This window comes from Crinia signifera, chromosome 19, assembly GCF_055691185.1.
Source record: "Crinia signifera chromosome 19, ASM5569118v1, whole genome shotgun sequence".
Classification (NCBI taxonomy): Eukaryota; Metazoa; Chordata; class Amphibia; order Anura; family Myobatrachidae; genus Crinia; species Crinia signifera.
Window position 1 is genome coordinate 127,173,630 of NC_139226.1, and position 27,050 is coordinate 127,200,679.

Genomic DNA, 27,050 nt, shown 5'->3' on the forward strand with positions numbered 1-27,050 from the left:
TGCAAAAAATGCTGAACTTTTAGAATGCATAAAATAATTTAGAGCAATGCAGCACAATTGCGGAAACTATTAACATTCCCTTAATCCTCAGTAGCTGCAGAATCTAATGACTGCCTAAATAAATCAATATGCAGCTAGAATGAGGCCTACTTCCACTGTCTGCCCTGGTAACCATGAACCCAAGTAAGTGTTCCAGTACACAGGTAGTTGGGAGGTGTAACTTTCTGATGGTAGCATAGTTAGAGCTATGGAAAAGATTGGATACCAATATGGGGTGATCCTAGGAGGCGCTAAACAAGTAGGGAAGCTGGTAGGGAAACAGGGTAGTTACACCTGTATTTATACTATAGTGAAAAATGTGTAAAACAAGGGCTCAACGGATAAAAACAAATTTAACAATTGGATTGATTTCTCGGATTTCACAAACGTTATAAAAAATAAACGTAAATCAAACTTACATAAAAAAAAAAAAAATCTTCACTTAATGATTGTCCCCCCAATTTGCACCCAATATGGTGAGCCCGTTCCTATTCTGCCTTCTGGGAATGTAGCGGTCTCTGAGAGTCGTGATAAGCAACAAAGATAGTTATCATCCGCCTGAGGATGGAGCAGGATCCGGTCCTCATTTATGGTAGATGTTATGGACCAGCAGTAGTTTTGTCCTTACTTTACCAGAGGAAGTAAGGTTGTGGTTCCACTGCTCCTGAGACGTGTTAGGCCGCTGTGATGGTATGTTTGGCAAAAGGTGTTTCGATCAGAGTCTCCCAGTAAGGAAGTAATGGCTGGTTCAGACAAAAGATGGGTTTGTGTATGTGTGTGTGTGTGTGTGTGCTGGGTCTGGAGTAGATTTGCAGATGTAGATTCTCAGCTGACACGTTTCGCTGTATGTGCAGCTTTCTCAAAGGTAGTGGTTTGGTCTAAATGTGACTGGGTATACAGACCCAGCTAATGGGTCAGATACTTCGCACACGTGAGAAAACAATCGGACAAACAGACTCACCATATTAATGAGCCACTCGTTAAGTACAGATATGTGTTTTTTGGGTCTTATACAATATATCTATAGTTTATGAAATCTGAATTCTAAAGTTTATGAAATCTGTGAAATTAAACCAATTGTTAGATTTGTTTTTATTTGTTTAGCGCTGCTATTGGTTTACACATTTTCCCTATAGTAAGAGCTATAGCTGCTACAGGGCCAACCCCCTGCGCCCATAGTGTGTGCGTTACTCTGCATGGCAATAAATAGTTTAGTCAAGGCACGTCCAAACTCTGGCCCTCTAGCTGTTGCGAAACTACAAGCCCCATCATGCCTTGCCACAGTTTTGCTATTAAGGAATGCTAAAACTATGACAAGGCATGCTGGGATGTGTAGTTTCACAACAGCTGGAGGGCCACAGTTTGGACTTGCCTGGTCTAGTCCTTTTGACCGTGTTTTGAGTTGCATTCACTGGGTTGCATAAACACACTGCACACAAATCCATTGTCTGGATTTATTATGCTGACCCCTTTTACACCGCCGCAAAACCCTGGGTCTTCGGCGGGTCAGCGGCGGTGTAAATGGGTCACGCCGTGTCCCTTTACACGGGACTTCTACCCAGGTCCTGACCTGGCTAGAACACGGCTCTCATTTACATCAATGGTGGATGTGCAACCTGTGGACCGCAGAGTCCGCAGGTTGGACGGGGGGCACAGACAGCCTGTGCTGCTGTCTGCTATACTCTGCAGACAGCAGCGGCGGCAGCAGAGGAGGTGAATGGACGACAAATGTGGGGGTGCAGCTTACCTTGGTGCTGGTTTGCCCCCAGCACGGCGATCGGCGGTCCCAGCAGGGATGACCGCGGTCCCGGCGCTTGGAGATGATGTCATCTCCAAGCGCCGCCTCCGTCTACACTGCGGGTGGGCACCGCAGTGTAAACGGTGTAAATCCCGGATCCGACCCGGCTTGGATCCTTCTTCCAAACGCCAGGTCGGATCCAGGATTTTCGGTGTAAAAGGGGTAAAACATTAGCCGCATCTTATCTTCAACCTATCTCAAAATTTCACTTTATAAAACTCTATTTTGTTGTATAGTGTTTCTGAATCTACAAAATAGAAATTCAATTTTGCGCAAAATTACCTTAAAGAAATTAAAAGTAGAGGAACTGGACAATGTTCCAAACTCGATTTTATTTTGCTTCAACAAGTCGTCAAATGTCTGAATATTAGGCGCTTGTTCTGTGCTGTTGTTGAGGTACGAAGCGAAGCTGGCGATATACGCAGCCAGCAGGGTAATGGAAAACAGCCACCAAATTACAGCAATTATTCGGGCAGACAGAGATTTTGGCAGAGGTTCAACACCTACGGAAGTAAAAAAATGAAAAAAGGATATATGATAATTATACAATTTTGTGTTGTAAACCATTAACCCTTTGTTGCTGTTTTGTAAATATATTAGTTGAGTGGTTCCCAAACGTTCGTGAATCACGGAGCCCTGGAGCATCAGTGTTTTTTCATGGCACCCCTAGTCCATAAGTTTTTTATTGATCAATTAAAACATATATTAAATGAACTTATGTAAATTGTGCCTACCTGCCACCCTTAAGTTTGGTTATGTGGGTAACAGAGTTGTTGTTGTTCTAATTGTCCGCCTATTTTATAATTGGCAGCCACGAGCACTGGTTTTGCCTATAACTTTGACCATAAATCATTTTTATTTTAGACACTCCTGCAAGGGTCTCGCAGCACCCTAGGGTGCCTAGGTGCACAGTTTGGGAACCACTGCATTAGTTACATCAACTGCGGCCTTATTAAGAATATGCTGCAAAAAGCAATGATGTTCTAGAAGCCAATCAGATGACAAGTTCAGTAGCTGAATGAATAATGAAAGACCCTGTTTAATTGGTTGTTATGGGTTACAGTAGCTATAACAACAATGTGTGGTAATTACTGTAATAACTTTTACTAGAACACTTTAGCACTGAAGTCTGCGTAGCGTAGTTTGTTGTATTCCTCATATGATTCTTTCCTGAATCTTTAACATCTTGCACCTACAGTATATGTATTTCTCTTCTATTCAGTCATGGGTGTGGTCTGTCTACATTCACTCCTCAATCTTTTCCTGGTTTTGTCTGAGCAACATACAAGTTTCCTTGTTCTACTCCTTGTAAAAGCTCCCTGCAAGGAGCGAAACGCGTCAGCAAAAGGACCACTGCTGACATACTGACCCGTGAGCTTTAATGTCATAACAGGATGCAAAGTAGTCATTTACCTAAGAGGGCCAGTGCTGCTTCAACTTAAAACTAAAAAATTAGCCCCCCCCCCCCCGCCTAATTTCGGCGGCAACCCCCCCCCCCCCACAGTTAATATTTTGTGATGGTCCATTTAGATGACAAGCAGAAGCCAGGAGGGGCAGGGAAGCAGGTGAGCTCCCGGCAGGCGGCAGTGGCATTACATAGCCCCTCAGACCCCGGTGCCCACACCTATACAGCGCCTCCCTGCCACCGCGGGGCTATTGTTATGCCACCGCAGCAGCTATTGCAGCAAGGAAGAGTGAACTCTGAAACCTTTGCTGAAATACCGTCATACCATGAACTGAACTACATGCTATACTGAGATTACTTTCTGTCTATTGATTATAACAGGAAATGATATTGTATTTAGAGGGTTATACTAATTTACCTGGAACTGACATACAAAGAATAGTATAGGGGTCTTTTAATGGAGCAGTGAAAAGAGTGGAGGTCTGTATCAGTGGAGAAGCTGCACATGGCAGCCGAGCAGCCGCTACATTTCATTTGATAGAATGCACTTGATATATGTTACTTTCAAGCTGATCGGTTGCCATGGGCAACTTGAATGTCTAAATTTTTAACTTTTTTCACTCATTGAATAGACCCCATAGTACAGTATGTAATATTCCTCTGGGACTACTGTAATTATGATCCACCACTCATTGGCCAGTATTCAATGCTCCCGATTCACCGTTTTGTTCGGCGAATCGGGCTGTTTTCACTCCTTGCGGTGAATCTTTTCACTGAAAATCTCATGCACCCTATTCAACAATCACTGCTCGCTGAAAGCGAACAGGGAATGCCGGCCAGTTCTCCGTTTCATGCTCGCTGCAATTCGCTGGTGTATTTCAATGGGGTTTTCACTGGGGATTTGCCGAGAGTGTATTCAATGCTAGGATGGAGAACTGCTTTCACCGTAATTTTCGCTGTGATTCACTGTTTTGCATTCGACATCTTTTTAAGGTGAACTGACTGGAATGTGTACTTTTAAAATAAAGGTTTTTTTGGTGTAAAAAAAATCAGTAATTTTATTTTGTGACGGGGCATGCTATTTTTATTTATGTGCTTTCAGCACATGAATATATATTTAACTTTTACATTTTTTTTCTTTTTACACATTTGCCAGAAGGGGGCGGGGAGCCGCTCATTATATATTCACTGCACATTGGTCCCGCTCATTACATATGCATGAGTGGGACCAGTGCAGCGGCTCCCTACTCGTGTCCCCTGCCAGCTCTCCCGGGGGGCAGCTTGTGCTGCCTGTGTCCCCGGAAGCCCTACTCCTAAACAGGATTCGCTGTACATGCCGAATAAAGTCATTGAGTACTGCCCATAGACTTATAAAGTTTATAACATATTATTATACTATTATTCCTAGAGAGCGCTGCAACCTTAAGAATAATAGTATCATAATAAAATAGACCAGTGTATATCAAACTATCACCCAATGTGTGTACATGTATAAACCATACATGTAACATATTAAAATAAACACTATCGTACTACACTACATAATAAACATATGGTTGCAAACAGTTCTCTGGGTTTTCCGTTTTCTGACGGAGTTATAGTAAATGTTCATCAATGTTCAACTTTGCGCCTTCAGTGTAAAAGTGTGTAAGTGATATAAAAATCCTTAAACGGGTGTTCTAAATACGTTCCGACTGAATGATAAAGGCACGGCATGTAACGGTATCTCTGGTACGGTGCTTCCTCCTGGTGTGATCCAGGGTCGTCAATTGGTACACTCGTGAATGATGTGGTAGGTATAAAGGATGGAGTGTCAGTACTTTTATATAAAGTGACTTTGTGCAAAGCAGTGTATACTAATATATACACGTATATTAAGGTGCTTCCAGTGCTGCAAATGGTAGTGCAGAAATAGTGCTCTGCTGCCACCATGTGGTTAAAAGCTGATTCTACGGTTTACGGAGTGATGTATATAAAAGCACACAGTAACTTGATAGTGTGATACCATTTGTATAAACATTTAATAACACACATAAATACATAAAAATAGATAGAATGGACTCGTATAGTAAAAAAAAAAGACAATTTATGCTTATCTGTTACTCTGCATCAGTTTGTGATAGGTGTCTGTATATATATGTTTATGGGTGGTAAGACGCCTTTGCCTTCAGTGAATAGCCACTTTACAGCAGTGGTAGCAACACAGACACATCACAAGAATCACACACATGCGCGATGGAACTCCCGCAGGATCACTGCAGTGAGTGCACTACACACTACTGTGTGAGATACTGTGGAGATCATGCGCAGGCGCGATGGAACTCCCGCGGGATCACTGCAGTGAGCGCACTACACACTACTGTGTGAGATACTGTGGAGATCATGCGCAGGCGGGATGGAACTCCCGCGGGATCACTGCAGTGAGCGCACTACACACTACTGTGTGAGATACTGTGGAAATCATGCGCAGGCGCGATGGAACTCCCACAGGATCACTGCAGTGAGTGCACTACACACTACTGTGTGAGATACTGTGGAGATCATGTGCAGGCGCGATGGAACTCCCGCGGGATCACTGCAGTGAGCACACTACTGTGTGAGGTACTGTGGAGATCATGCGCAGGCGCGATGGAACTCCCACAGGATCACTGCAGTGAGCGCACTACACACTACTGTGTGAGATACTGTGGAGATCATGCGCAGGCGCGATGGAACTCCCACGGGATCACTGCAGTGAGCGCACTACACACTACTGTGTGAGATACTGTGGAGATCATGCGCAGGCGCGATGGAACTCCCGCGGGATCACTGCAGTGAGCGCACTACACGCTACTGTGTGAGATACTGTGGAGATCATGCGCAGGCACGATGGAACTCCCGGAGGATCACTGCAGTGAGCGCACTACACACTACTGTGTGAGATACTGTGGAGATCATGCGCAGGCGCGATGGAACTCCCGCGGGATCACTGCAGTGAGCGCACTACACACTACTGTGTGAGATACTGTGGAGATCATGTGCAGGCGCGATGGAACTCCCACAGGATCACTGCAGTGAGCGCACTACACACTACTGTGTGAGATACTGTGGAGATCATGTGCAGGCGGGATGGAACTCCCACAGGATCACTGCAGTAAGCGCACTACACACTACTGTGTGAGATACTGTGGACATCATGCGCAGGCGCGATGGAACTCCCGCGGGATCACTGCAGTGAGCGCACTACATACTACTGTGTGAGATACTGTGGACATCATGCGCAGGCGGGATGGAACTCCCGCGGGATCACTGCAGTGAGCGCACTACACGCTACTGTGTGAGATACTGTGGAGATCATGCGCAGGCGGGATGGAACTCCCGCGGGATCACTGCAGTGAGCGCACTACACCCTACTGTGTGAGATACTGTGGAGATCATGCGCAGGCGCGATGGAACTCCCGTGGGATCACTGCAGTGAGCGCACTGCACACTACTGTGTGAGATACTGTGGAGATCATGCGCAGGCGGGATGGAACTCCCACAGGATCACTGCAGTGAGCGCACTACACACTACTGTGTGAGATATTGTGGAGATCATGTGCAGGCGCGATGGAACTCCCGCGGGATCACTGCAGTGAGCACACTACTGTGTGAGGTACTGTGGAGATCATGCGCAGGCGCGATGGAACTCCCACAGGATCACTGCAGTGAGCGCACTACACACTACTGTGTGAGATACTGTGGAGATCATGTGCAGGCGCGATGGAACTCCCACGGGATCACTGCAGTGAGCGCACTACACACTACTGTGTGAGATACTGTGGAGATCATGCGCAGGCGCGATGGAACTCCCGCGGGATCACTGCAGTGAGCGCACTACACGCTACTGTGTGAGATACTGTGGAGATCATGCGCAGGCGCGATGGAACTCCCGCGGGATCACTGCAGTGAGCGCACTACACGCTACTGTGTGAGATACTGTGGAGATCATGCGCAGGCACGATGGAACTCCCGCAGGATCACTGCAGTGAGCGCACTACACACTACTGTGTGAGATACTGTGGAGATCATGTGCAGGCGCGATGGAACTCCCGCGGGATCACTGCAGTGAGCGCACTACACACTACTGTGTGAGATACTGTGGAGATCATGTGCAGGCGGGATGGAACTCCCACAGGATCACTGCAGTGAGCGCACTACACACTACTGTGTGAGATACTGTGGACATCATGCACAGGCGCGATGGAACTCCCGCGGGATCACTGCAGTGAGCGCACTACATACTACTGTGTGAGATACTGTGGACATCATGCGCAGGCGCGATGGAACTCCCGCGGGATCACTGCAGTGAGCGCACTACACACTACTCTGTGAGATACTGTGGAAATCATGCGCAGGCGCGATGGAACTCCCGCGGGATCACTGCAGTGAGCGCACTACACACTACTGTGTGAGATACTGTGGAGATCATGCGCAGGTGCGATGGAACTCCCGCGGGATCACTGCAGTGAGTGCACTACACACTACTGTGTGAGATACTGTGGACATCATGTGCAGGCGGGATGGAACTCCCGCGGGATCACTGCAGTGAGCGCACTACACACTACTGTGTGAGATACTGTGGAGATCATGTGCAGGTGGGATGGAACTCCCACAGGATCACTGCAGTGAGCGCACTACACACTACTGTGTGAGATACTGTGGAGATCATGTGCAGGCGCGATGGAACTCCCACAGGATCATTGCAGTGAGCGCACTACACACTACTGTGTGAGATACTGTGGAGATCATGTGCAGGCGGGATGGAACTCCCGCGGGATCACTGCAGTGAGTGCACTACACACTACTGTGTGAGATACTGTGGAGATCATGTGCAGGCGGGATGTAACTCCCGCGGGATCACTGCAGTGAGCGCACTACACACTACTGTGTGAGATACTGTGGAGATCATGTGCAGGCGCGATGGAACTCCCACAGGATCACTGCAGTGAGCGCACTACACACTACTGTGTGAGATACTGTGGAGATCATGTGCAGGCGGGATGGAACTCCCGCGGGATCACTGCAGTGAGCGCACTACACGCTACTGTGTGAGATACTGTGGAGATCATGTGCAGGCGGGATGGAACTCCCGCGGGATCACTGCAGTGAGCGCACTACACACTACTCTGTGAGATACTGTGGAGATCATGTGCAGGCGCGATGGAACTCCCACAGGATCACTGCAGTGAGCGCACTACACACTACTGTGTGAGATACTGTGGAGATCATGCGCAGGCGGGATGGAACTCCCACAGGATCACTGCAGTGAGTGCACTACACACTACTGTGTGAGATACTGTGGAGATCATGCGCAGGCGGGATGGAACTCCCGCGGGATCACTGCAGTGAGCGCACTACACACTACTGTGTGAGATACTGTGGAGATCATGTGCAGGCGGGATGGAACTCCCACGGGATCACTGCAGTGAGCGCACTACACACTACTGTGTGAGATACTGTGGAGATCATGCGCAGGCGGGATGGAACTCCCGCGGGATCACTGCAGTGAGCGTACTACACACTACTGTGTGAGATACTGTGGAGATCATGCGCAGGCGGGATGGAACTCCCGCGGGATCACTGCAGTGATTGCACTACACACTACTGTGTGAGATACTATGGAGCGAGGGGACTCTCGTGGGATCGCGGAGCGCCTGTGCATGCCCAGTTAACATAATCCACACAGAAATGTTTCTTGAAGGATGCCATGACATCCCGGGAGCCCCGCGCTGCACAAATCACATTTCCGGATGGCTGTTAATTAATCCACACTACCCTGCCCACACACACCCCCCCAATTTATGTCACCTCATCTCCAACCCCTGAGGAAGTCCAACAATATAGGAGAAAGGCACAAAAACGGTCGGGTACTATTTAGCTCTCCATTCCCGCTGGCATCAAATCAGATAAGCTTGACTATTTTTATGCTATTGTACGGGTCCATTTTTACTGCTATCGTTTTATGCGGGTATTGTTTTAAATAAATTTATTTTAAAAAACAATATCACGCTATGAGCTTTTCCATGGCTGGGAGATTTTTTTGGTTTTAAGGGTTCCTGGATGGCACCTGATGGGAAGTTCACCCAGATATGATTAATCTCACTGTGAGTTTATTTTCATATATTTTCCTATTCACTGTGACGGGTGACCACTGGTTTTACAGCAGCAGTGTCCACAAGGTGGCGTTGTATGTCTATCTCACTTCACTGAAAGTGTGTAAATTGGCACAAAGTTACTTTTAATCGAGTGCACATTATTAATATACTACTGAAACTTTTCCCCAATATACGCTCCTACGAGTAAGTCTGATGGGAAAGACACAGCGATGAGGGAAAATTTTCATTATTTTTGGTACGCACATATAAGAAATAATTAGGGATTGTCACTATATACTTTAAACACTGAAGGCGCAGGAGTGTTACCACCAATAAACATTTGTCCTGATCCCTGACACCCCGTGCTCAGGTGCCCTCTCCTGGAACGTCAATTCCTCTGATATAGGTGTTTGGTGGGTGGCACTCAGAGAGACTTAAATTAAAACCACCAAACACACACACATATATATATATATATATATATACATATATATATATATATATATATATATACATACAAGATATATTGCTATTTTTATCCTATTTATTGGAGAAACAACAAATTATAAATAAAAATCATTTTGTTATTTTATATATTTGTGTCTATGAAATAACCCACAGCAGCCTTCTTGTAGAGCTAAAAGTTGTGAGGTATGAATTCAGGTTGGCGGAGTTAAGGGGTGATGGGTGTCCGGTCACTCCGTGCCATGTGGCATATTACGAACGTGGGGTGGGAGGGGCCCAAAACAATTTATTTTTCATGTGGGCCCACCGATCACAAGTTCCTCCAGTGCCTTACCTTAATGTTGGAAACATAGAATTTAATGGTAATAACCACATGGCCCATCTAGTGTGAGGATACCAGAGTACCCAGAGGAAACCCATGCAGTTACACAGAGGATATACAAACTCCACAAACTTAGAGCCATGGTGGTTAACGATTGCCATGCAGAGCCTTACCTTAATGAGAGCCATGCAGAGCCTTACCTTAATGAGAGCCATGCAGAGCCTTACCTTAATGATAGCCATGCAGAGCCTTACCTTAATGAGGGCCATGCAGAGCCTTACCTTAATGAGAGCCATGCAGAGCCTTACCTTAATGATAGCCATGCAGAGCCTTACCTTAATGAGGGCCATGCAGAGCCTTACCTTAATGAGAGCAATGCAGAGCCTTACCTTAATGAGGGCCATGCAGAGCCTTACCTTAATGAGAGCCATGCAGAGCCTTACCTTAATGATAGCCATGCAGAGCCTTACCTTAATGAGGGCCATGCAGAGCCTTACCTTAATGAGAGCAATGCAGAGCCTTACCTTAATGAGAGCCATGCAGAGCCTTACCTTAATGAGAGCCATGCAGAGCCTTACCTTAATGAGGGCCATGCAGAGCCTTACCTTGCAATGTAAACGCCCCAACACCAAACCAAAGACTGTTCAAAAATGTGTATTGATTCTGTTCACTGGAGGGATCGGACCACTCCCAAGGACTTAACCTGATAAAAAAATGTATTCACTTTCATTTGTGTGCTAATACAGAAATGTATTTTATGTTTGTATGTATGTGTGTATTAATATAGTACTCTAATACCACACTGGCAATACATGTAAGTCTGTGAAGGATAAAGTAATTAAAGAAATATTACAAAAGGTGAGCGCAGTGTATTCACTCTCTGTATTACTAAAGGTGAGCGTGGCGTATTCACTCTCTGTAGGTGAGCGCAGTGTATTCACTCTCTGTATTAATAAAGGTGAGCGCAGTGTATTCACTCTCTGTATTATTAAAGGTGAGTGCAGTGTATTCACACTCTGTAGGTGAGTGCAGTGTATTCACTCTCTGTATTAATAAAGGTGAGCGCAGTGTATTCACTCTCTGTATTACAAAAAGTAAGCGCAGTGTATTCACTCTTTGTAGGTGAGCGCAGTGTATTCACTCTCTGTAGGTGAGCACAGTGCATTCACTCTCTGCATTACTAAAAGTGAGCACAGTGTATTCACTCTCTGTAGGTGAACTCCTGCATATTCACTCTCTGCATTACTAAAAGTGAGCGCAGTGTATTCACTCTCTGTAGGTGAGCGCAGTGTATTCACTCTCTGTAGGTGAGCGCATTGTATTCACTCTCTGTATTAATAAAGGTGAGCGCAGTGTATTCACTCTCTGTATTAAAAAAGGTGAGCGCAGTGTATTCACTCTCTGTAGGTGAGCGCAGTGTATTCACTCTCTGGGCGGTATTCAATGAGGCTGATTCGGTGTAAGGCGAATTTCTGTCTAAAATGGTGAATCACCATATTCAATGACCAGATGGCGAATACATTTCAAGGTTATATTCGCCATGATTCACCGAGTAGCAATCGCTATCTTTTTATGGTGAAGTGGAAGGTGAACTTTTAAAATAGTGTTTTGTTTTTTACAATTGGTGTCAAAAAATCTGGAATTTTATTCTGAGGAGGGGCATGCTATTTTTATTCATGTGCTGTAAGCACATGAATATATATTTAATAAAAAAAAAATATATATATATATATATATATTTTTTTTTACACAGACCAGCCAGCAGGGGGCCGGAGCCGAGCCGCTCATTAGATATTCATATATTCACTTCACCCGATCGTTACATATGCATGATCGGGTGTAGTGAATATACCCGGTCCCCAGCTGGCACCCCCGGGGAGCAGTTTGTGCTGCCTGGCACCCGGGGAGCCCACCTCCCCCCCACAAACGTTCTGGGGCAGGCAGGGAGACTTCCATCTCCCTGCCTGCCGCCGTCCTCAGGCTCCCTGCGGCGTCCGCCGCAGGAGCTCAAATTCGCCGGTCAGGGGCAGCGAGCCCCTGACTCATTGAATACCGGAGCCGGCGAGGCTCCGGAACGCAGCAAGCAGTGGCGAATGTGCAGCGAATCCTAAACAGGATTCGCTGCACGTCGCCAGTATTCACATTGAATAATGCCCTCTATATTAATAAAGGTGAGCGCAGTGTATTCACTCTCTGTATTAATAAAGGTGAGCGCAGTGTATTCACTCTCTGTAGGTGAGCGCGGTGTATTCACTTTCTGTAGGTGAGCGCGGTGTATTCACTCTCTGTAGGTGAGCGCAGTGTATTCACTCTCTGTAGGTGAGCGCAGTGTATTCACTCTCTGTAGGTGAGCGCAGTGTATTCACTCTCTGTAGGTGAGCACAGTGTATTCACTCTCTGTAGGTGAGCGCAGTGTATTCACTCTCTGCATTACTAAAAGTTAGCGCAGTGTATTCACTCTCTGTATTAATAAAGGTGAGCGCAGTGTGTTCACTCTCTGTATTACTAAAAGTGAGCGCAGTGTATTCACTCTCTGTAGGTGAGCGCAGTGTATTCACTCTGCATTACTAAAAGTGAGCGCAGTGTATTCACTCTCTGTATTAATAAAGGTGAGCACAGTGTATTCACTCTCTGTATTAATAAAAGTGAGCGCAGTGTATTCACTTTCTGTAGGTGAGCGCAGTGTATTCACTCTCTATATTACTAAAGGTGAGCACAGCGTATTCACTCTCTGTAGGTGAGCGCGGCATATTCACTCTCTGCATTACTAAAAGTGAGCGCAGTGTATTCTCTCTCTGTAGGTGAGCGCCGTGTATTCACTGTCTGTAGGTGAGCGCAGTGTATTCACTCTCTGCATTACTAAAAGTGAGCGCAGTGTATTCACTCTCTATAGGTGAGCGCAGTGTATTCACTCTCTGTAGGTGAGCGCTGTGTATTCACTCTCTGTATTACTAAAAGTGAGTGCAGTGTATTCACTCTTTGTAGGTGAACGCGGCATATTCAGTCTCTGCATTACTAAACGTGAGCGCAGTGTATTCACTCTCTGTATTAATAAAGGTGAGCGCAGCGTATTCACTCTCTGCATTACTAAAGTGAGCGCAGTGTATTCACTCTCTGTAGGTGAGCGCAGTGTATTCACTCTCTGTAGATGAGCGCAGTGTATTCACTCTCTGTATTAATAAAGGTGAGCGCAGTGTATTCACTCTCTGTAGGTGAGCGCAGTGTATTCACTCTCTATATTACTAAAGGTGAGCAGAGTGTATTCACTGTCTGTAGGTGAGCCCTGTGTATTCACTCTCTGTAGGTGAGCGCGGTGTATTCACTCTCTGCATTACTAAAAGTGAGCGCAGTGTATTCACTTTTTGTAGGTGAGCGCAGTGTATTCACTCTCTGTAGGTGAGCGCAGTGTATTCACTCTCTGTAGGTGAGCGCAGTGTATTCACTCTCTGTAGGTGAGCGCAGTGTATTCACTCTCTGTAGGTGAGCGCAGTGTATTCACTCTCTGTAGGTGAGCGCAGTGTATTCACTCTCTGTAGGTGAGCGCAGTGTATTCACTCTCTGCATTACTAAAAGTGAGAGCAGTGTATTCACTCTCTGTAGGTGAGTGCAGTGTAATCACTCTCTGTAGGTGAGCACAGTGTATTCACTCTCTGCATTACTAAAAGTGAGCGCAGTGTATTCACTCTCTGTAGGTGAGCACAGTGTATTCACTCTCTGCATTACTAAAAGTGAGCGCAGTGTATTCACTCTCTGTAGGTGAGCGCAGTGTATTCACTGTCTGTAGGTGAGCGCAGTGTATTCACTCTCTGCATTACTAAAAGTGAGCGCAGTGTATTCACTCTCTGTATTAATAAAGGTGAGCGCAGTGTGTTCACTCTCTGTATTAATAAAAGTGAGAGCAGTGTATTCACTTTCTGTAGGTGAGCGCAGTGTATTCACTCTCTATATTACTAAAGGTGAGCACAGTGTATTCACTCTCTGTAGGTGAGCCCTGTGTATTCACTCTCTGTAGGAGAGCGCAGTGTATTCACTCTCTGTAGGTGAGCGCCTTGTATTCACGGTCTGTAGGTGAGCGCCGTGTATTCACGGTCTGTATGTGAGAGCAGTGTATTCACTCTCTGCATTACTAAAAGTGAGCACAGTGTATTCACTCTCTGTAGGTGAGCGCTGTGTATTCACTGTGTGTAGGTGAGCGCAGTGTATTCACTCTCTGTAGGTGAGCGCCGTGTATTCACGTTCTGTAGGTGAGCGCCGTGTATTCACGGTCTGTAGGTGAGCGCCGTGTATTCACTCTCTGCATTACTAAAAGTGAGTGCAGTGTATTCACTCTCTGTATTACTAAAAGTGAGTGCAGTGTATTCACTCTTTGTAGGTGAGCACAGTGTATTCACTCTCTGCATTACTAAAAGTGAGCACAGTGTATTCACTCTCTGTAGGTGAACGCGGCATATTCACTCTCTGCATTACTAAACGTGAGCGCAGTGTATTCACTCTCTGTATTAATAAAGGTGAGCACAGTGTATTCACTCTCTGTATTAATAAAGGTGAGCGCAGCATATTCACTCTCTGCATTACTAAAAGTGAGCGCAGTGTATTCACTCCCTGTAGATGAGCGCAGTGTATTCACTCTCTGTATTAATAAAGGTGAGCGCAGTGTATTCACTCTCTGTATTACTAAAAGTGAGCGCAGTGTATTCACTCTCTGTAGGTGAGCGCAGTGTATTCACTCTCTATATTACTAAAGGTGAGCACAGTGTATTCACTCTCTGTAGGTGAGCCCTGTGTATTAACTCTCTGTAGGTGAGCGCGGTGTATTCACTCTCTGCATTACTAAAAGTGAGCGCAGTGTATTCACTCTCTATAGGTGAGCGCAGTGTATTCACTCTCTGTAGGTGAGCGCAGTGTATTCACTCTCTGTAGGTGAGCGCAGTGTATTCACTCTCTGTAGGTGAGCGCAGTGTATTCACTCTCTGTAGGTGAGCGCAGTGTATTCATTCTCTGTAGGTGAGCGCAGTTTATTCACTCTCTGCATTACTAAAAGTGAGCACAGTGTATTCACTCTCTGTAGGTGAGCTCCTCTCTGTAGGTGAGCACAGTGTGTTCACTCTCTGTAGGTGAGCACAGTGTATTCACTCTCTGCATTACTAAAAGTGAGCGCAGTGTATTCACTCTCTGTATTAATAAAGGTGAGCGCAGTGTGTTCACTCTCTGTATTACTAAAAGTGAGCGCAGTGTATTCACTCTTTGTAGGTGAGCGCAGTGTATTCACTCTCTGTAGGTGAGCACAGTGTATTCACTCTCTGCATTACTAAAAGTGAGCGCAGTGTATTCACTCTCTGTATTAATAAAGGTGAGCGCAGTGTGTTCACTCTCTGTATCACTAAAAGTGAGCGCAGTGTATTCACTCTTTGTAGGTGAGCGCAGTGTATTCACTCTCTGTAGGTGAGCACAGTGTATTCACTCTGCATTACTAAAAGTGAGCGCAGTGTATTCACTCTCTGTATTAATAAAGGTGAGCGCAGTGTATTCACTCTCTGTATTAATAAAGGTGAGCGCAGTGTATTCACTCTCTGTAGGTGAGCGCAATGTATTCACTCTCTATTACTAAAGGTGAGCACAGTGTATTCACTCTCTGTAGGTGAGCCCTGTGTATTTACTCTCTGTAGGTGAGCACGGCGTATTCACTTTCCGCATTACTAAAAGTGAGCGCAGTGTATTCACTCTCTGTAGGTGAGCGCCGTGTATTCACTGTCTGTAGGTGAGCGCAGTGTATTCACTCTGTAGGTGAGCGCAGTGTATTTACTCTGTTGGTGAGCGCAGTGTATTCACTCTGTAGGTGAGAGCAGTGTATTCACTCTGTAGGTGAGAGCAGTGTATTCACTCTGTAGGTGAGAGCAGTGTATTCACTCTGTAGGTGAGCGCAGTGTATTCACTCTGTAGGTGAGCGCAGTGTATTCACTCTCTGTATTACTAAAAGTGAGCGCAGTGTATTCACTCTTTGTAGGTGAGCGCAGTGTATTCACTCTCTGTAGGTGAGCACAGTTTATTCACTCTCTGCATTACTAAAAGTGGGCACAGTGTATTCACTCTCTGTAGGTGAACGCAGCATATTCACTCTCTGCATTACTAAACGTGAGCGCAGTGTATTCACTCTCTGTATTAATAAAGCTGAGCACAGTGTATTCACTCTCTGTATTAATAAAGGTGAGCGCGGCGTATTCACTCTCTGTATTACTAAAAGTGAGCGCAGTGTATTCACTCTCTGTAGGTGAGCGCAGTGTATTCACTCTCTGTAGGTGAGCGCAGTGTATTCACTCTCTATATTCACTCTCTATATTACTAAAGGTGAGCACAGTGTATTCACTCTCTGTAGGTGAGCGCAGTTTATTCACTCTCTGTATGTGAGTGCAGTGTATTCACTCTCTGTATTACTAAAGGCATACCTCCCAACCTGTGTCCGAGTGAAGTAGGGACACTTGCGCGAGCGCCCGAAAAGAGGGCGGGGCGTATGCAAATGAGGGCGCGGCTTGTGCTAATTAGCCGCGACCTCATTTTCGTACGAGAATAGACGCTGTGCGCATGCGCACAGCGTCTATTCTACTAGATTGGGGGTCTCCCAACTGTCACCCCCCGCAGCGGGACAATGCCTGCCGCGGGTGGGACAGCGGGACAGGACCCGAAAATCGGGACTGTCCCTCTAAAATCGTGACAGTTGGGAGGTATGCTAAAGGTGAGTGCATTGTATTCACTCTATGTATAACTAACGGTGAGCGCAGTGTATTCACTCTCTGTATTAATAAAGGTGAGCGCAGTGTATTCACCTTCTGTATTACTAAAAGTGAGCGCAGTGTATTTACTCTGTAGGTGAGCTCAGTGTATTCACTCTCTGTAGGTGAGCTCAGTGTATTCACTCTCTATTACTAAAAGTGAGCGCAGTGTATTCACTCTCTGTATTACTAAAAGTGAGCTCAGTGTATTCACTCTGTAGGTGAGCGCAGTGTATTCATTCACTGTATTACTAATAGTGAGCGCTGTGTATTCACTCTATATAGGTGAGCGCAGTGTATTCACTCTATATAGGTGAGCGCAGTGTATTTACTCTCTGTAGGTGAGTGCAGTGTATTCACTCATACAGTATGTAATGCATCAGTGTCTAAAAAAAATAAAATATTTATTGCATATTATTGATTCCAAAATTAGTACATCCCGCCAGTTATTGTGCTGATACTAATTGCATATGTACTAATATATGCAATTTGTATCGAAAAGGGCTGCTCTCCCTATGAGATGATTGCTGGTCCCTGGATTTCTGGGTTTATGGCCAGGGAGTCTGTCTGCACGTTTGCAGAGTGATGAAGCAGCCACGGAGGATGCTGGGAGGGATATGATCGCATCCCTCTGACAGCACCAATGCGGAAAGAAACCCATAGGGTAATGCAAGCTTTTGCTAGCGTTACCCTCCACGGCATCCGAGGCTTAGCAAATAAAGGAAATGCACTAAAACCTTGAAAAACTAGTTTTTACAGCATTTTCCAGTTAGTACATCCCGCATATTGTAAGGAACCTGTAGTACACCCCGCATACTGTAAGGAACCTGTAGTACATCCCGCATATTGTAAGGAACCTGTAGTACATCTCACATATTGTAAGGAACCTGTAGTACATCCCGCATACTGTGAGGAACCTGTATTTGAGTTGTGTAATATCAGCAAGCACTGTCTTAGTGGACATCGCTAGTACAAAACATGCGTTCTGCACAGGGCCGGTGCCACCACTAGGCAGCTCTAGGCATTTGCCTGGGGCGCCGGCACCTGGAGGGCGGCAGTTCGCCCCTCACCCCCAGCGAACTGTGTAAAAAAATTGCTGCCCCGGCGTCCCTGCAGTGCTGGGGCGGTCAGGGGTGTCTGTGGCGTAGGGGTACCTGCGGCGCCGTCATGTGTATAAAGCTGGCTGCGGCTAGTTATTTGCTATTCACTACAGGGACCCCGCCGGCCGCAGCCAGCTTTATACACATGACGGCGCCGCAGGTACCCCTACGGCACGGACACCCCTGACCGCCCCAGCACTGCAGGGATTCCGGGGCAGCAATTTTTTTACACAGGTACCACCCCCCCTCCCTCCCCCCGGCACTGGGGCGCCCCCACCCCGACTCGCCTGGGGCGCTCCGGTGCCTTGCACCGGCCCTGGTTCTGCACTGAATATAAGACTAAATACATTCATTTATCTGCCCTTAAATGTTTCATGTGCTCTGATTAATCCTTACCTTCCGACAAGAAAGATACAGATGGTTGTAATCACGTAAGCTATTATGATTCCTATCCACAGTTCTTTACTGAAGGGATGTAAGAAAGCGAATAGGTAAGAATTCTCAGCGGCCTTATTCTTCTTCATCAGTATACCGATTCCAGTCTGTATGAATGGCTTCGTGAAGGACACCACATTCGTTCTGGCTGCCGTAATTGTTAAAGGCGCCACTGCCAAGTCAGCTTCCTGGAAGAGACACACGCAGAAAATATAGTTCATTATTATCCTTTTTTGTGTTATTAATTGTGAGAAATGTAATAGGGTGCGATTTTTAGGTAAAAAAATGGCACAAATCGCACGTTTACCAAAAATCGCACATGTAGTAATTTGCAAATTGTGGTAATATTTTTTGACCAGTCTATAAAATTGCACATTCAAAATTGTATCCAGTTGTATAACATCAATATTGCAAATGTAATAGGGTACGCACCCTTAAAATGACCAAAATATGCAAAACAAATAGACCAGGTCCAGCCTGGCGAGTTTCACAGACCCATAACCAGCCCCGAGCTCATTGGGGCAGCAAAAAACTGGGGGTCCCTCGTATTTTGGAACCAGCACCAGCCTCCAACAGCCAGCGGTGTCTTACCACAGCTGGTGGGCAAAAAACTGGGGGTCCCTCGTATTTTGGAACCAGCACCGGCTTCCAACAGCCAGCAGTGTCATACCACAGCTAGGGGAAACTTTATACACAAGGTCCCCGTCATACCATGAGCACCGTGGCTGGTCAGCCCTGGACGGACTCCCTGGGGGAGTCGGAACCCACTATTAATGGGAGGTCCCCCATCCAGGGCTGAAGTACGGTGCTGTCCCAGACCCCCCTGGGCGGTGGGGACTGTGCTGATAAGTGTAAAAAAATCAATAAAATCTCATTGCTTTATAGTTACAGGAGAACAACAAGACCCAGCATGGGGGGCATTAGTGTGCCCGCTGGGTCTCATAGTTCACCTGGAAATTAAGAGACACACAACCAGTACCGTAAAACTTGAATATAACCCATTTTACACTCTAATTACATTCTCACATACATACCTCCTCCAGCGTTGTCCTCTCTCTGCCACTGCTCACTGACAGCCGAGTGAGCAGCCTGTACTAGCGTGGACAAAGACCCTGTGATGTCACAGGCTGCTCCCATTACATTAATTACTTTCAAAATACATAAACATACATATTTATAGAAGGTTAAAATAGCTGTCCTGCATCATTTTCATAGCATATTGCTATATACAGCGACAACAGACACCACATATAACGTTTTACCTTCCTAATGATCTCTCCAATCATCCCATTCCAAACGCCATTCTGGTCTTTGGCACCGTAACGTCCATCTTTCACTACGTGCAATGTGTAGTTAAACTGCAAGGATTTAGCAAGTTCGGAGAGAAGGTCCACACAGTACCCTTCCAATTCCCCTGACTCAGTCAGCATAGCAAAGGGCTGCTCCTATTTTGCACAAATACCAAAGTGTCACTGTATTATTGAATAATACAACAGAAAAAAAATATATCACAAATACAATGGACACAATTGGAGAGAGGGCACTGGCACTGTGAACTGGACGCACTGGAGGACACATGCACTTTATGCTTGCCCTAACCCAATACCATATACTGTACATTCTAAGGGAGCTGGATTTATATCACCAGGACGGAAATTTCCCTCTCTCCAATTGTTTCCATTTTCAAGATCTATATGAGACATGAGTTCTTTAAATTCTCCAAATAATAATAATATGAAGGTAGTCCGGGGCGGATCGGTGAAGAGATCCAGCCCGGGAAAAGTTTTGAAGCAGCCCGGGGGCGGAGGGGTGGTGGTTTGTGCTAGTGACCAGTGACCAGGACCAGTGACCGGATTGCAGTGCTAGCGACCTGGGGGGGGGGAGGTGGTGCCGCTGCTTAGCCTGCTTCGGTTGCGGGGGGTTCTGGTGACCAGCAGTGAATAGTGACCGGGGGGGTTTTGCAGTTCTAGTGACCCGGGGGGGGGGGGGGGGCAGCGAGGTGGTTCCACTGCTTACCCTGCTTCGGTGCCCTGCTAGCCGGCACCATATGCTGAAGCTGACGTAGCCGGTGACGTGCTGACATCCATGAGCGACCGGCGGGCAGCCACGCCCATCGTCAAACTGGTCAAAGCCACGGCCAGCCATATTTTGTTTGGGCAGGACAGCAAGGCAGCGGCCCAGGAGGGGGAAGTGGCGGCCCGGCCATGGGGGTATAGCACACAAAGGTGGTCCGGCCCACCGGGAAATCGACCAGTTTCCCCGCGGCCCAATCCGCCCCTGAAGGTAGCCATCTAAAAGCAACTTTATCCAATAATGAAGACTTACATCAGTTTCATTTAAGGATAATATAAATCCAGACCTTTAAGGTAGTAACTTTAAAGAGAATTATTTACCCCTGATGAAGTCTCTTGTGAGACGAAACGCGTTGAGTATGCTACGTCTGTGAACTGTTAACATCGAAAAATACTCCAGCTACAAGGAGCCATCATCATTTTATTGTAATTTTTTGTTTTAATATACAAATATATCAAATTTTATAATGGTTAGAATAACGAAAGTAATAGTAAAAAGTATTTACCCACAATCTTCAAATATTTACACAAGTGTAATGATCACTTTCTAAAGCAAGACCTAATAATTTCATTTATTTATTTCTGCTTACAAATTACAAGGGAGAAATCATATTAGCAGCAAATACTCTACCAAGATAGTGGTGACTTTCAGGGTGCGAGGAATCTGACGCTTCACTCTTTCCTGTAACATAAAAGGTTATATTTTACATGGCTTCCAAAGACCTCGATCCAGAACCAGCCAACACAAAGATAAAGAGTAGATAAAGATAAAATCAAGTCTTGGCATTAAAAGATGTGACAGAAATTGCTATCAGAGCTGTAATCCCCTCTAGGAATAGCTGTACATTCACTGTTCTGTGCGGTTTGTTCGATATTTAATCCATCCATGTAAAACAACGTGTCAGGCGTTAGAAAAAGGGAACACTATGGGCCAAATGTAATAGGGTGAGAGTTTCAGAAAGTGAGAGATTTTGGGAGAGTTTTCCCATGTTTTTTAAAGCAGCAATCAGTTACATGGCAAAACCAGGTTGATTTTGCCATGTAATTGATTGCTGCTTTAAAAAACATGGGAAAACTCTCCCAAAATCTCTCACTTTCTGAAACTCTCACCCTATTACTGTACATTTGGCCCTATATTTTACTGTAGTGTATAGGATTGTGTGGATGTTATTCCATCGGATTTGGTATGAAATCCCGACAGTCGAAATCCCGACAGGGTCAAAATCCCGAATGGGTCAAAATACAGACAAGGACAAAATCCCGACATTTATAACCCTTATTTGAACCAGAATAAGGTCCCTAGTGTATTCTGTATAGTGTATTATTAATTTATTCTGTGTATAGTGTATTATTAATTCGTTATGGATTCTGCTTTGTTATGTATTTAATATGGATCCGACTTTTTATGTATATTTATTAAATATCCAGCTTTTCGTGTGGATCAGCATTTTCTGTATACAGTATTTGAAAGAAATTCAGCAAGATACAGATTTTCCCCACGCTCGGGAGGAGACGTTCATCCTGCCAATCTTCACATCTACTTGGAGACTTTGCAGCTGTTTGAAAGCAAATTGTCTAAGCAAAGCTGTAAATTATAATTGTACTCAATCTCGTGAATAATATGTGACATAATATGTCACACGTGTTGTTTTCCGTATATATTACTCGTACAACAAAAGCTATCCGGTGTATCATTATCATATTTTATTCATACATTCCCAATCCCGCATAAAATGTATTTCTATACATAAAGTAGGTCTGTATATATCAGAAAATGGTCATATGAAAAATACTGTCATGGCGGCTCCAGCAGTTCTCAGAAATGCTAAATATAGAACGATGGAGTAGACGTATTAATTGTCATTATGGGGGAGAAATGGCACTGACCATTGTGACACGTGCAGCTATCGATATTGACAGCTACAAGTGTTGTTGCCCTATCCTCTGCATACCCTCCAACATGACCCATTCCATTAGGTACAAAATGCTCTGTTCCTGGACTTCCCTGACAGTGACAGTTGCAGATGTGAGGCTGCAGCACAGAGCAATATTCAAAAAGGGGAGCCACACCTACTGCCACCTCACACATCACTGTCCTGGACTCACTGGCAGTTGATGTGACCCCCCCTCTTTGAATTTTGGAATGTGCTGAAGTCCAACCTCTGTAACTGAGCAACCTTAGATGTGGGTGTGCCTTCCACATTATTCGGTGGTTGACAACCATCGGAAGATGTGGGGGTTCCTCCGCAGGCTGAGCCTGTGAACAAATGCCAGGCCACCATCCACAAGGCGGGGTTTGGTGGACTCGCAATGCTGCTAATTCGCAGCCTTGCGAATCAACCAGAAAAAAGAAACCCTAATGTGAGTAGTGAGATCTCACACGTGTGCACTGCCGCAGACCATTCAGGGAGACCCAGCACATAAGTACTAGGCTTTGGACAGGGATCCCCAGAGGGGGGGTTTAACCCCCCTGCTTCGGCAGACAAGTTGCGGGATGTACTTAAAAATAAATGCTCTAAAACCCCCGTTTTCTGGGTTATTACCGCATATTTAAATATACACTAAAGCCCCTCCCAGTGGGATTTGCTGCAGGGTTACGCCAGCTCTAGCTGACATAACCCCATAGAAGCCTATGGGCTTCTATCGCCGCCCGCCGCAGATGCCGACCTCCCTTTCCATCCTCAATTAAACTCCTCCTCCAGAATGTCAAAGCCAGATGTCCTTCCAGCTGCAAGTGGGAGAAGGCGGCGCCAGGGACAGCCGCTGAGCCGGGGATGTGACGGAGACCCCCCCCGCACGCCACATCACAGGTATCGCGGAGTTAATACATATGCGCTAGCATCACTGCGGTGGCGTGGCGAGAAACGGCGATGTATTTTAATACATCCCGCCCTTAACCTTTAGCACTGCCTGATTATCCTCATTATCAAGATGAAGCAGGAAGCTACACTGACAAGGTGTTCTACCATATTGTCTGCCACAGCAGGGGCCCGGCAAACCCTCACCAGAGCATGCAGCCTCTCAGTTTAGTGCTGTTGCGCTGTGCCTCCCTCTCCGGCCGGCTCCAGCGGCGATAAGCAAGATTTTGCTACTAGCGTGAGATTGATGGAAACTGCCACGGCCAACAAAAGTGCCGTCCCTACTGTAGGGACAGGGCAATTACACCTGCAGCTGTTGAAATCGATAGCTGCAGGTGTTGGAGCGCTCGGCACTGATGACCGTTTATGCTTAGCGACTTGTCATTTACCGCACACTGGCACCGTCGGACATGGGGGCTAAGCGGTATTAGCACATATAACATATGCTGATACCACTTCTCTCAAAAACAATGATTGATCGACCATTGTGTCTAACAAACTATCACGAGCCACGGTCTTAAATAAAGAATGCCCCACTGCCGATGGCCATTGCAAATTAGAGAACAGATTACAATTATCATTTCTAAATAGCTCAAGGATTTGAGTCATCTTTGGTACCCATCTATGGATGCTGAAATGTGAGAGGTGGTTTGCACTTGTACTAAGAATCACTGCCACTAACCGCTTCCCTCTCTGTGATGTAGACAATAGGAAACAAGCACAAGGGCAAAGAAAGCTATGGTGGCAGCCATTACATTCATAAAATGGGAAATCCATTGTTCCAAACACAATAATGGTTGCAAAACATTGTCCATTGACTGCTATCTACATGCCCTACTGCTGGAGAGAATGTGTAGTTGTCTTAAGCATGCCACATATACAATAACATACCTCCCAACATGACCGTCTCCAGGAGGGACACATTGCTCTGTTCCTTTACTTCCCTCTTAATTTATGATTACCACCACCTGCAGTGAAACATCTTTCGGATCACTTAACCTGCTCACCACAGGTACTGGCAATCATACCTTACCAGGGAAGTCCAGGAGCAGAGCATTGTGTCCCTCCTGGAGAGGGTCATGTTGGGAAGTATAACAATACTGTCTTTAAGGGAGCTGACACAGATCAAAGAGATGACAAGGCAGGAACAGTACAAACACCCCTCTATTTAATTTCTGTTATTTAGCTTGGTAACATCAGCCCTTAATATGTACTTACCCTCCAACTAGGGTTACCACCTAGTCCCTTTAATTCCGGACACATATTAATTACACAGGTTCTGTGGCTGGCTGACTTAAAGACTCCACTTCACCTGATTTTAAACTGCCACAGAACCTGTGTAATTAACATGTGTCCGGAATTAAAGGGACTATGTGGTAACCCTACCTCCAACATAGCCCATTGCATACGTACACAATGCTCTGTTCCTGGACTTCCCTCTAAATGTATGATTGCCCTCACCTGTGTGGAACTAGGTAATTGACGAGAAGGGTGTTTTAATTCAGGTGACGGCACTCATACATTAAGAGGGAAGTCCGGGAACAGAGCATTGTGTACCGAATGCAATAGGTCATGTTGGAGGGTATGTATATATTGCTGCCAGATAGTGACTCGTGTTCTCTTTAATGACTGGAAGATGCAGAAATACTTTAGGTCATTAGGTCGACCACTACTGGTCGACAGTGAAAAAGTTGACACATGAAAATGTCGACATGTACTAGGTCGATATTGACAAAAGGTTGACACAAGCAATATGCCAACATGGAAATAGACGACACCAGGAAATGTCTGTCAACATCTGTCGACATGGACCCCCCGCCTCACTCACCATGCTTTGGATCGAACAAGTCATTTGGATGAAAAAAAATTGTGGAAAACTTATTTTGACCTTTTCGCGGGTCAACCATTGCCTTGTTGACCTATTGCTTGCGTCAACCATTTGTCAGTGTTGACCTAGTGCGTGTCAACATTTTGACCGATTGACTGCCTACTATGGACTATTGACCAAGAGTGGTTGACCTACTGACTGTTGACCTAGACGAGGGGTTCTCAAACTCGGTCCTCAGGACCCCACACAGGTTACCCGACAGGTGAACTCATTACTGACTGACACATTTTAAAAGATCCACAGGTGGAGCTGATTACTTCACTTGTGTTTTTGTGAGGAGATCGGGAAAAAAAATGCACTGTGTGGGGTCCTGAGGACCGACTTTGAGAACCTGTGACCTAGACACAGTAGACCTATCTCCTTCTATATAGTCTATATCTTACTGCTTCATTTGTTTAAGCAGGAAATCCAGGAACCGACCTACCTTAGACAGGGATCCATTATCTTCTTCTCCATCTTAAACGACAGAAAAAAAAATGTAACCAATTAGCAAAAGTGATGGGGGTTATTCAGACCTGTTCACTGAGCCTTGCGATCAGATAGCCGCCGCCCAGACAGAGTGAAATCCAGTTCAAGTCTGCGAAAATAACACTGATCGGCGGTGAGCTGCGAATCCATTCACAACTCACTCACCCTCTAATGATTTCCCCAGTGTGTGCGTAGCCCAGAACCTACTCTGCTAGTGTGATAGACAGAGGCTGATCGGGACCAGAGCGGACGTCACACACCCTCCCTTACAAAATGCTTGGGAACACCTGCGTTTTCCCTGACACTCCCAAAAAACAGTCCGGGGACACCCGCAAGCTGTTAAATTGCATTGAGTCTAGTTCAATTCACACCGTGTTTATTTGTCTTTATGATGCAATTCAATGCGCGCTCCCGCTTATTCCATGGGTGGTATTCAATGCCGCGGCGAGGGGGGTTTGTACGGCGAGGATGGCTTATTTTCAGCGAGGAAAAGCCATCGTCGTCATCACATTCCCTCGCTGTAGTCAGTGTTTGGGAGAAACCCTGCCACCGGAGGAAGGCGAGGATCCACTTAAACGGGGAGGTTCACCGAGTCCGCTGCGTTTTGTGGCGAGCCCTGCCATTTTAATGGCCACACTTGCCGTTTCCACCTCGCCGAAAGGAACCAGCAAGGTGGAACCGGCGAGTGAAGGGGGGATAGTTAAATGCTCTGATGGCGAGCTATCAGCACTTCTCGCCGTCAGAGCATAGCGCCAGGCAAATTAGTATGTGCAGGCAGGTAACTAGATCGCATGCACCCTGTTATTTACTATTGTAGTGTAGTCAAAATTGGATGCAGTTCAAATCTCATCGTGTGTACAGTCTAAATCTAGCACACCTCTCACCGTGCGTGGGCACCATTAGTACTAGTAAAGTGATAAAATGAAGAGAGATGAAGTACCAATCAGCTCCGAACTGCCATGCAACCGGCTGTGTTTGTAAAATGACAGGGTTGTTTGGTAGTTTATTACTCTCCACTTTATCACTTTTCAAGGCTGTTACATAGGGGGTTATTTTGGTTCACTCTTTCTGACAAATTCTTAGATGGACAAAACCATGTGCACCGCAGGTGGGGCAGATGTAACATGTGCAGAGAGAATCTAAGAAGGAATTTGTCAGAAAGAGTGAACCAAAATAACCCCCATAGTTACATAGTAGTTAAGGCTGAATAAAGACTTGCGTCCACAGAGTTCATAGACCCCAACATTTTTTTAAAATATTACATTTATGAATTGAGTTAGATTAAATCTAACAGCCCTTCGTGAAAGCAATTCAGGC

At 45.8% G+C, this 27,050-nt stretch overlaps 1 protein-coding gene across 1 annotated transcript in view; it reads right to left on the reverse strand.

Annotated features, from left to right (window-relative positions):
* The window catches only part of LOC146042986 (putative glutamate receptor), a 62,561-nt gene that overhangs the window by 8,597 nt on the left and 26,914 nt on the right, over positions 1-27,050 (reverse strand). Inside the window, exons 4-9 of the mRNA XM_083163321.1 lie at positions 25,690-25,721; positions 21,151-21,201; positions 19,710-19,892; positions 18,409-18,635; positions 10,751-10,848; positions 2,120-2,340 (exon numbers count right to left, since the gene is read on the reverse strand). Coding sequence (XP_083019447.1) covers positions 2,120-2,340; positions 10,751-10,848; positions 18,409-18,635; positions 19,710-19,892; positions 21,151-21,201; positions 25,690-25,721 — 812 coding nt within the window. The remainder of the gene's footprint in view (positions 1-2,119; positions 2,341-10,750; positions 10,849-18,408; positions 18,636-19,709; positions 19,893-21,150; positions 21,202-25,689; positions 25,722-27,050) is intronic.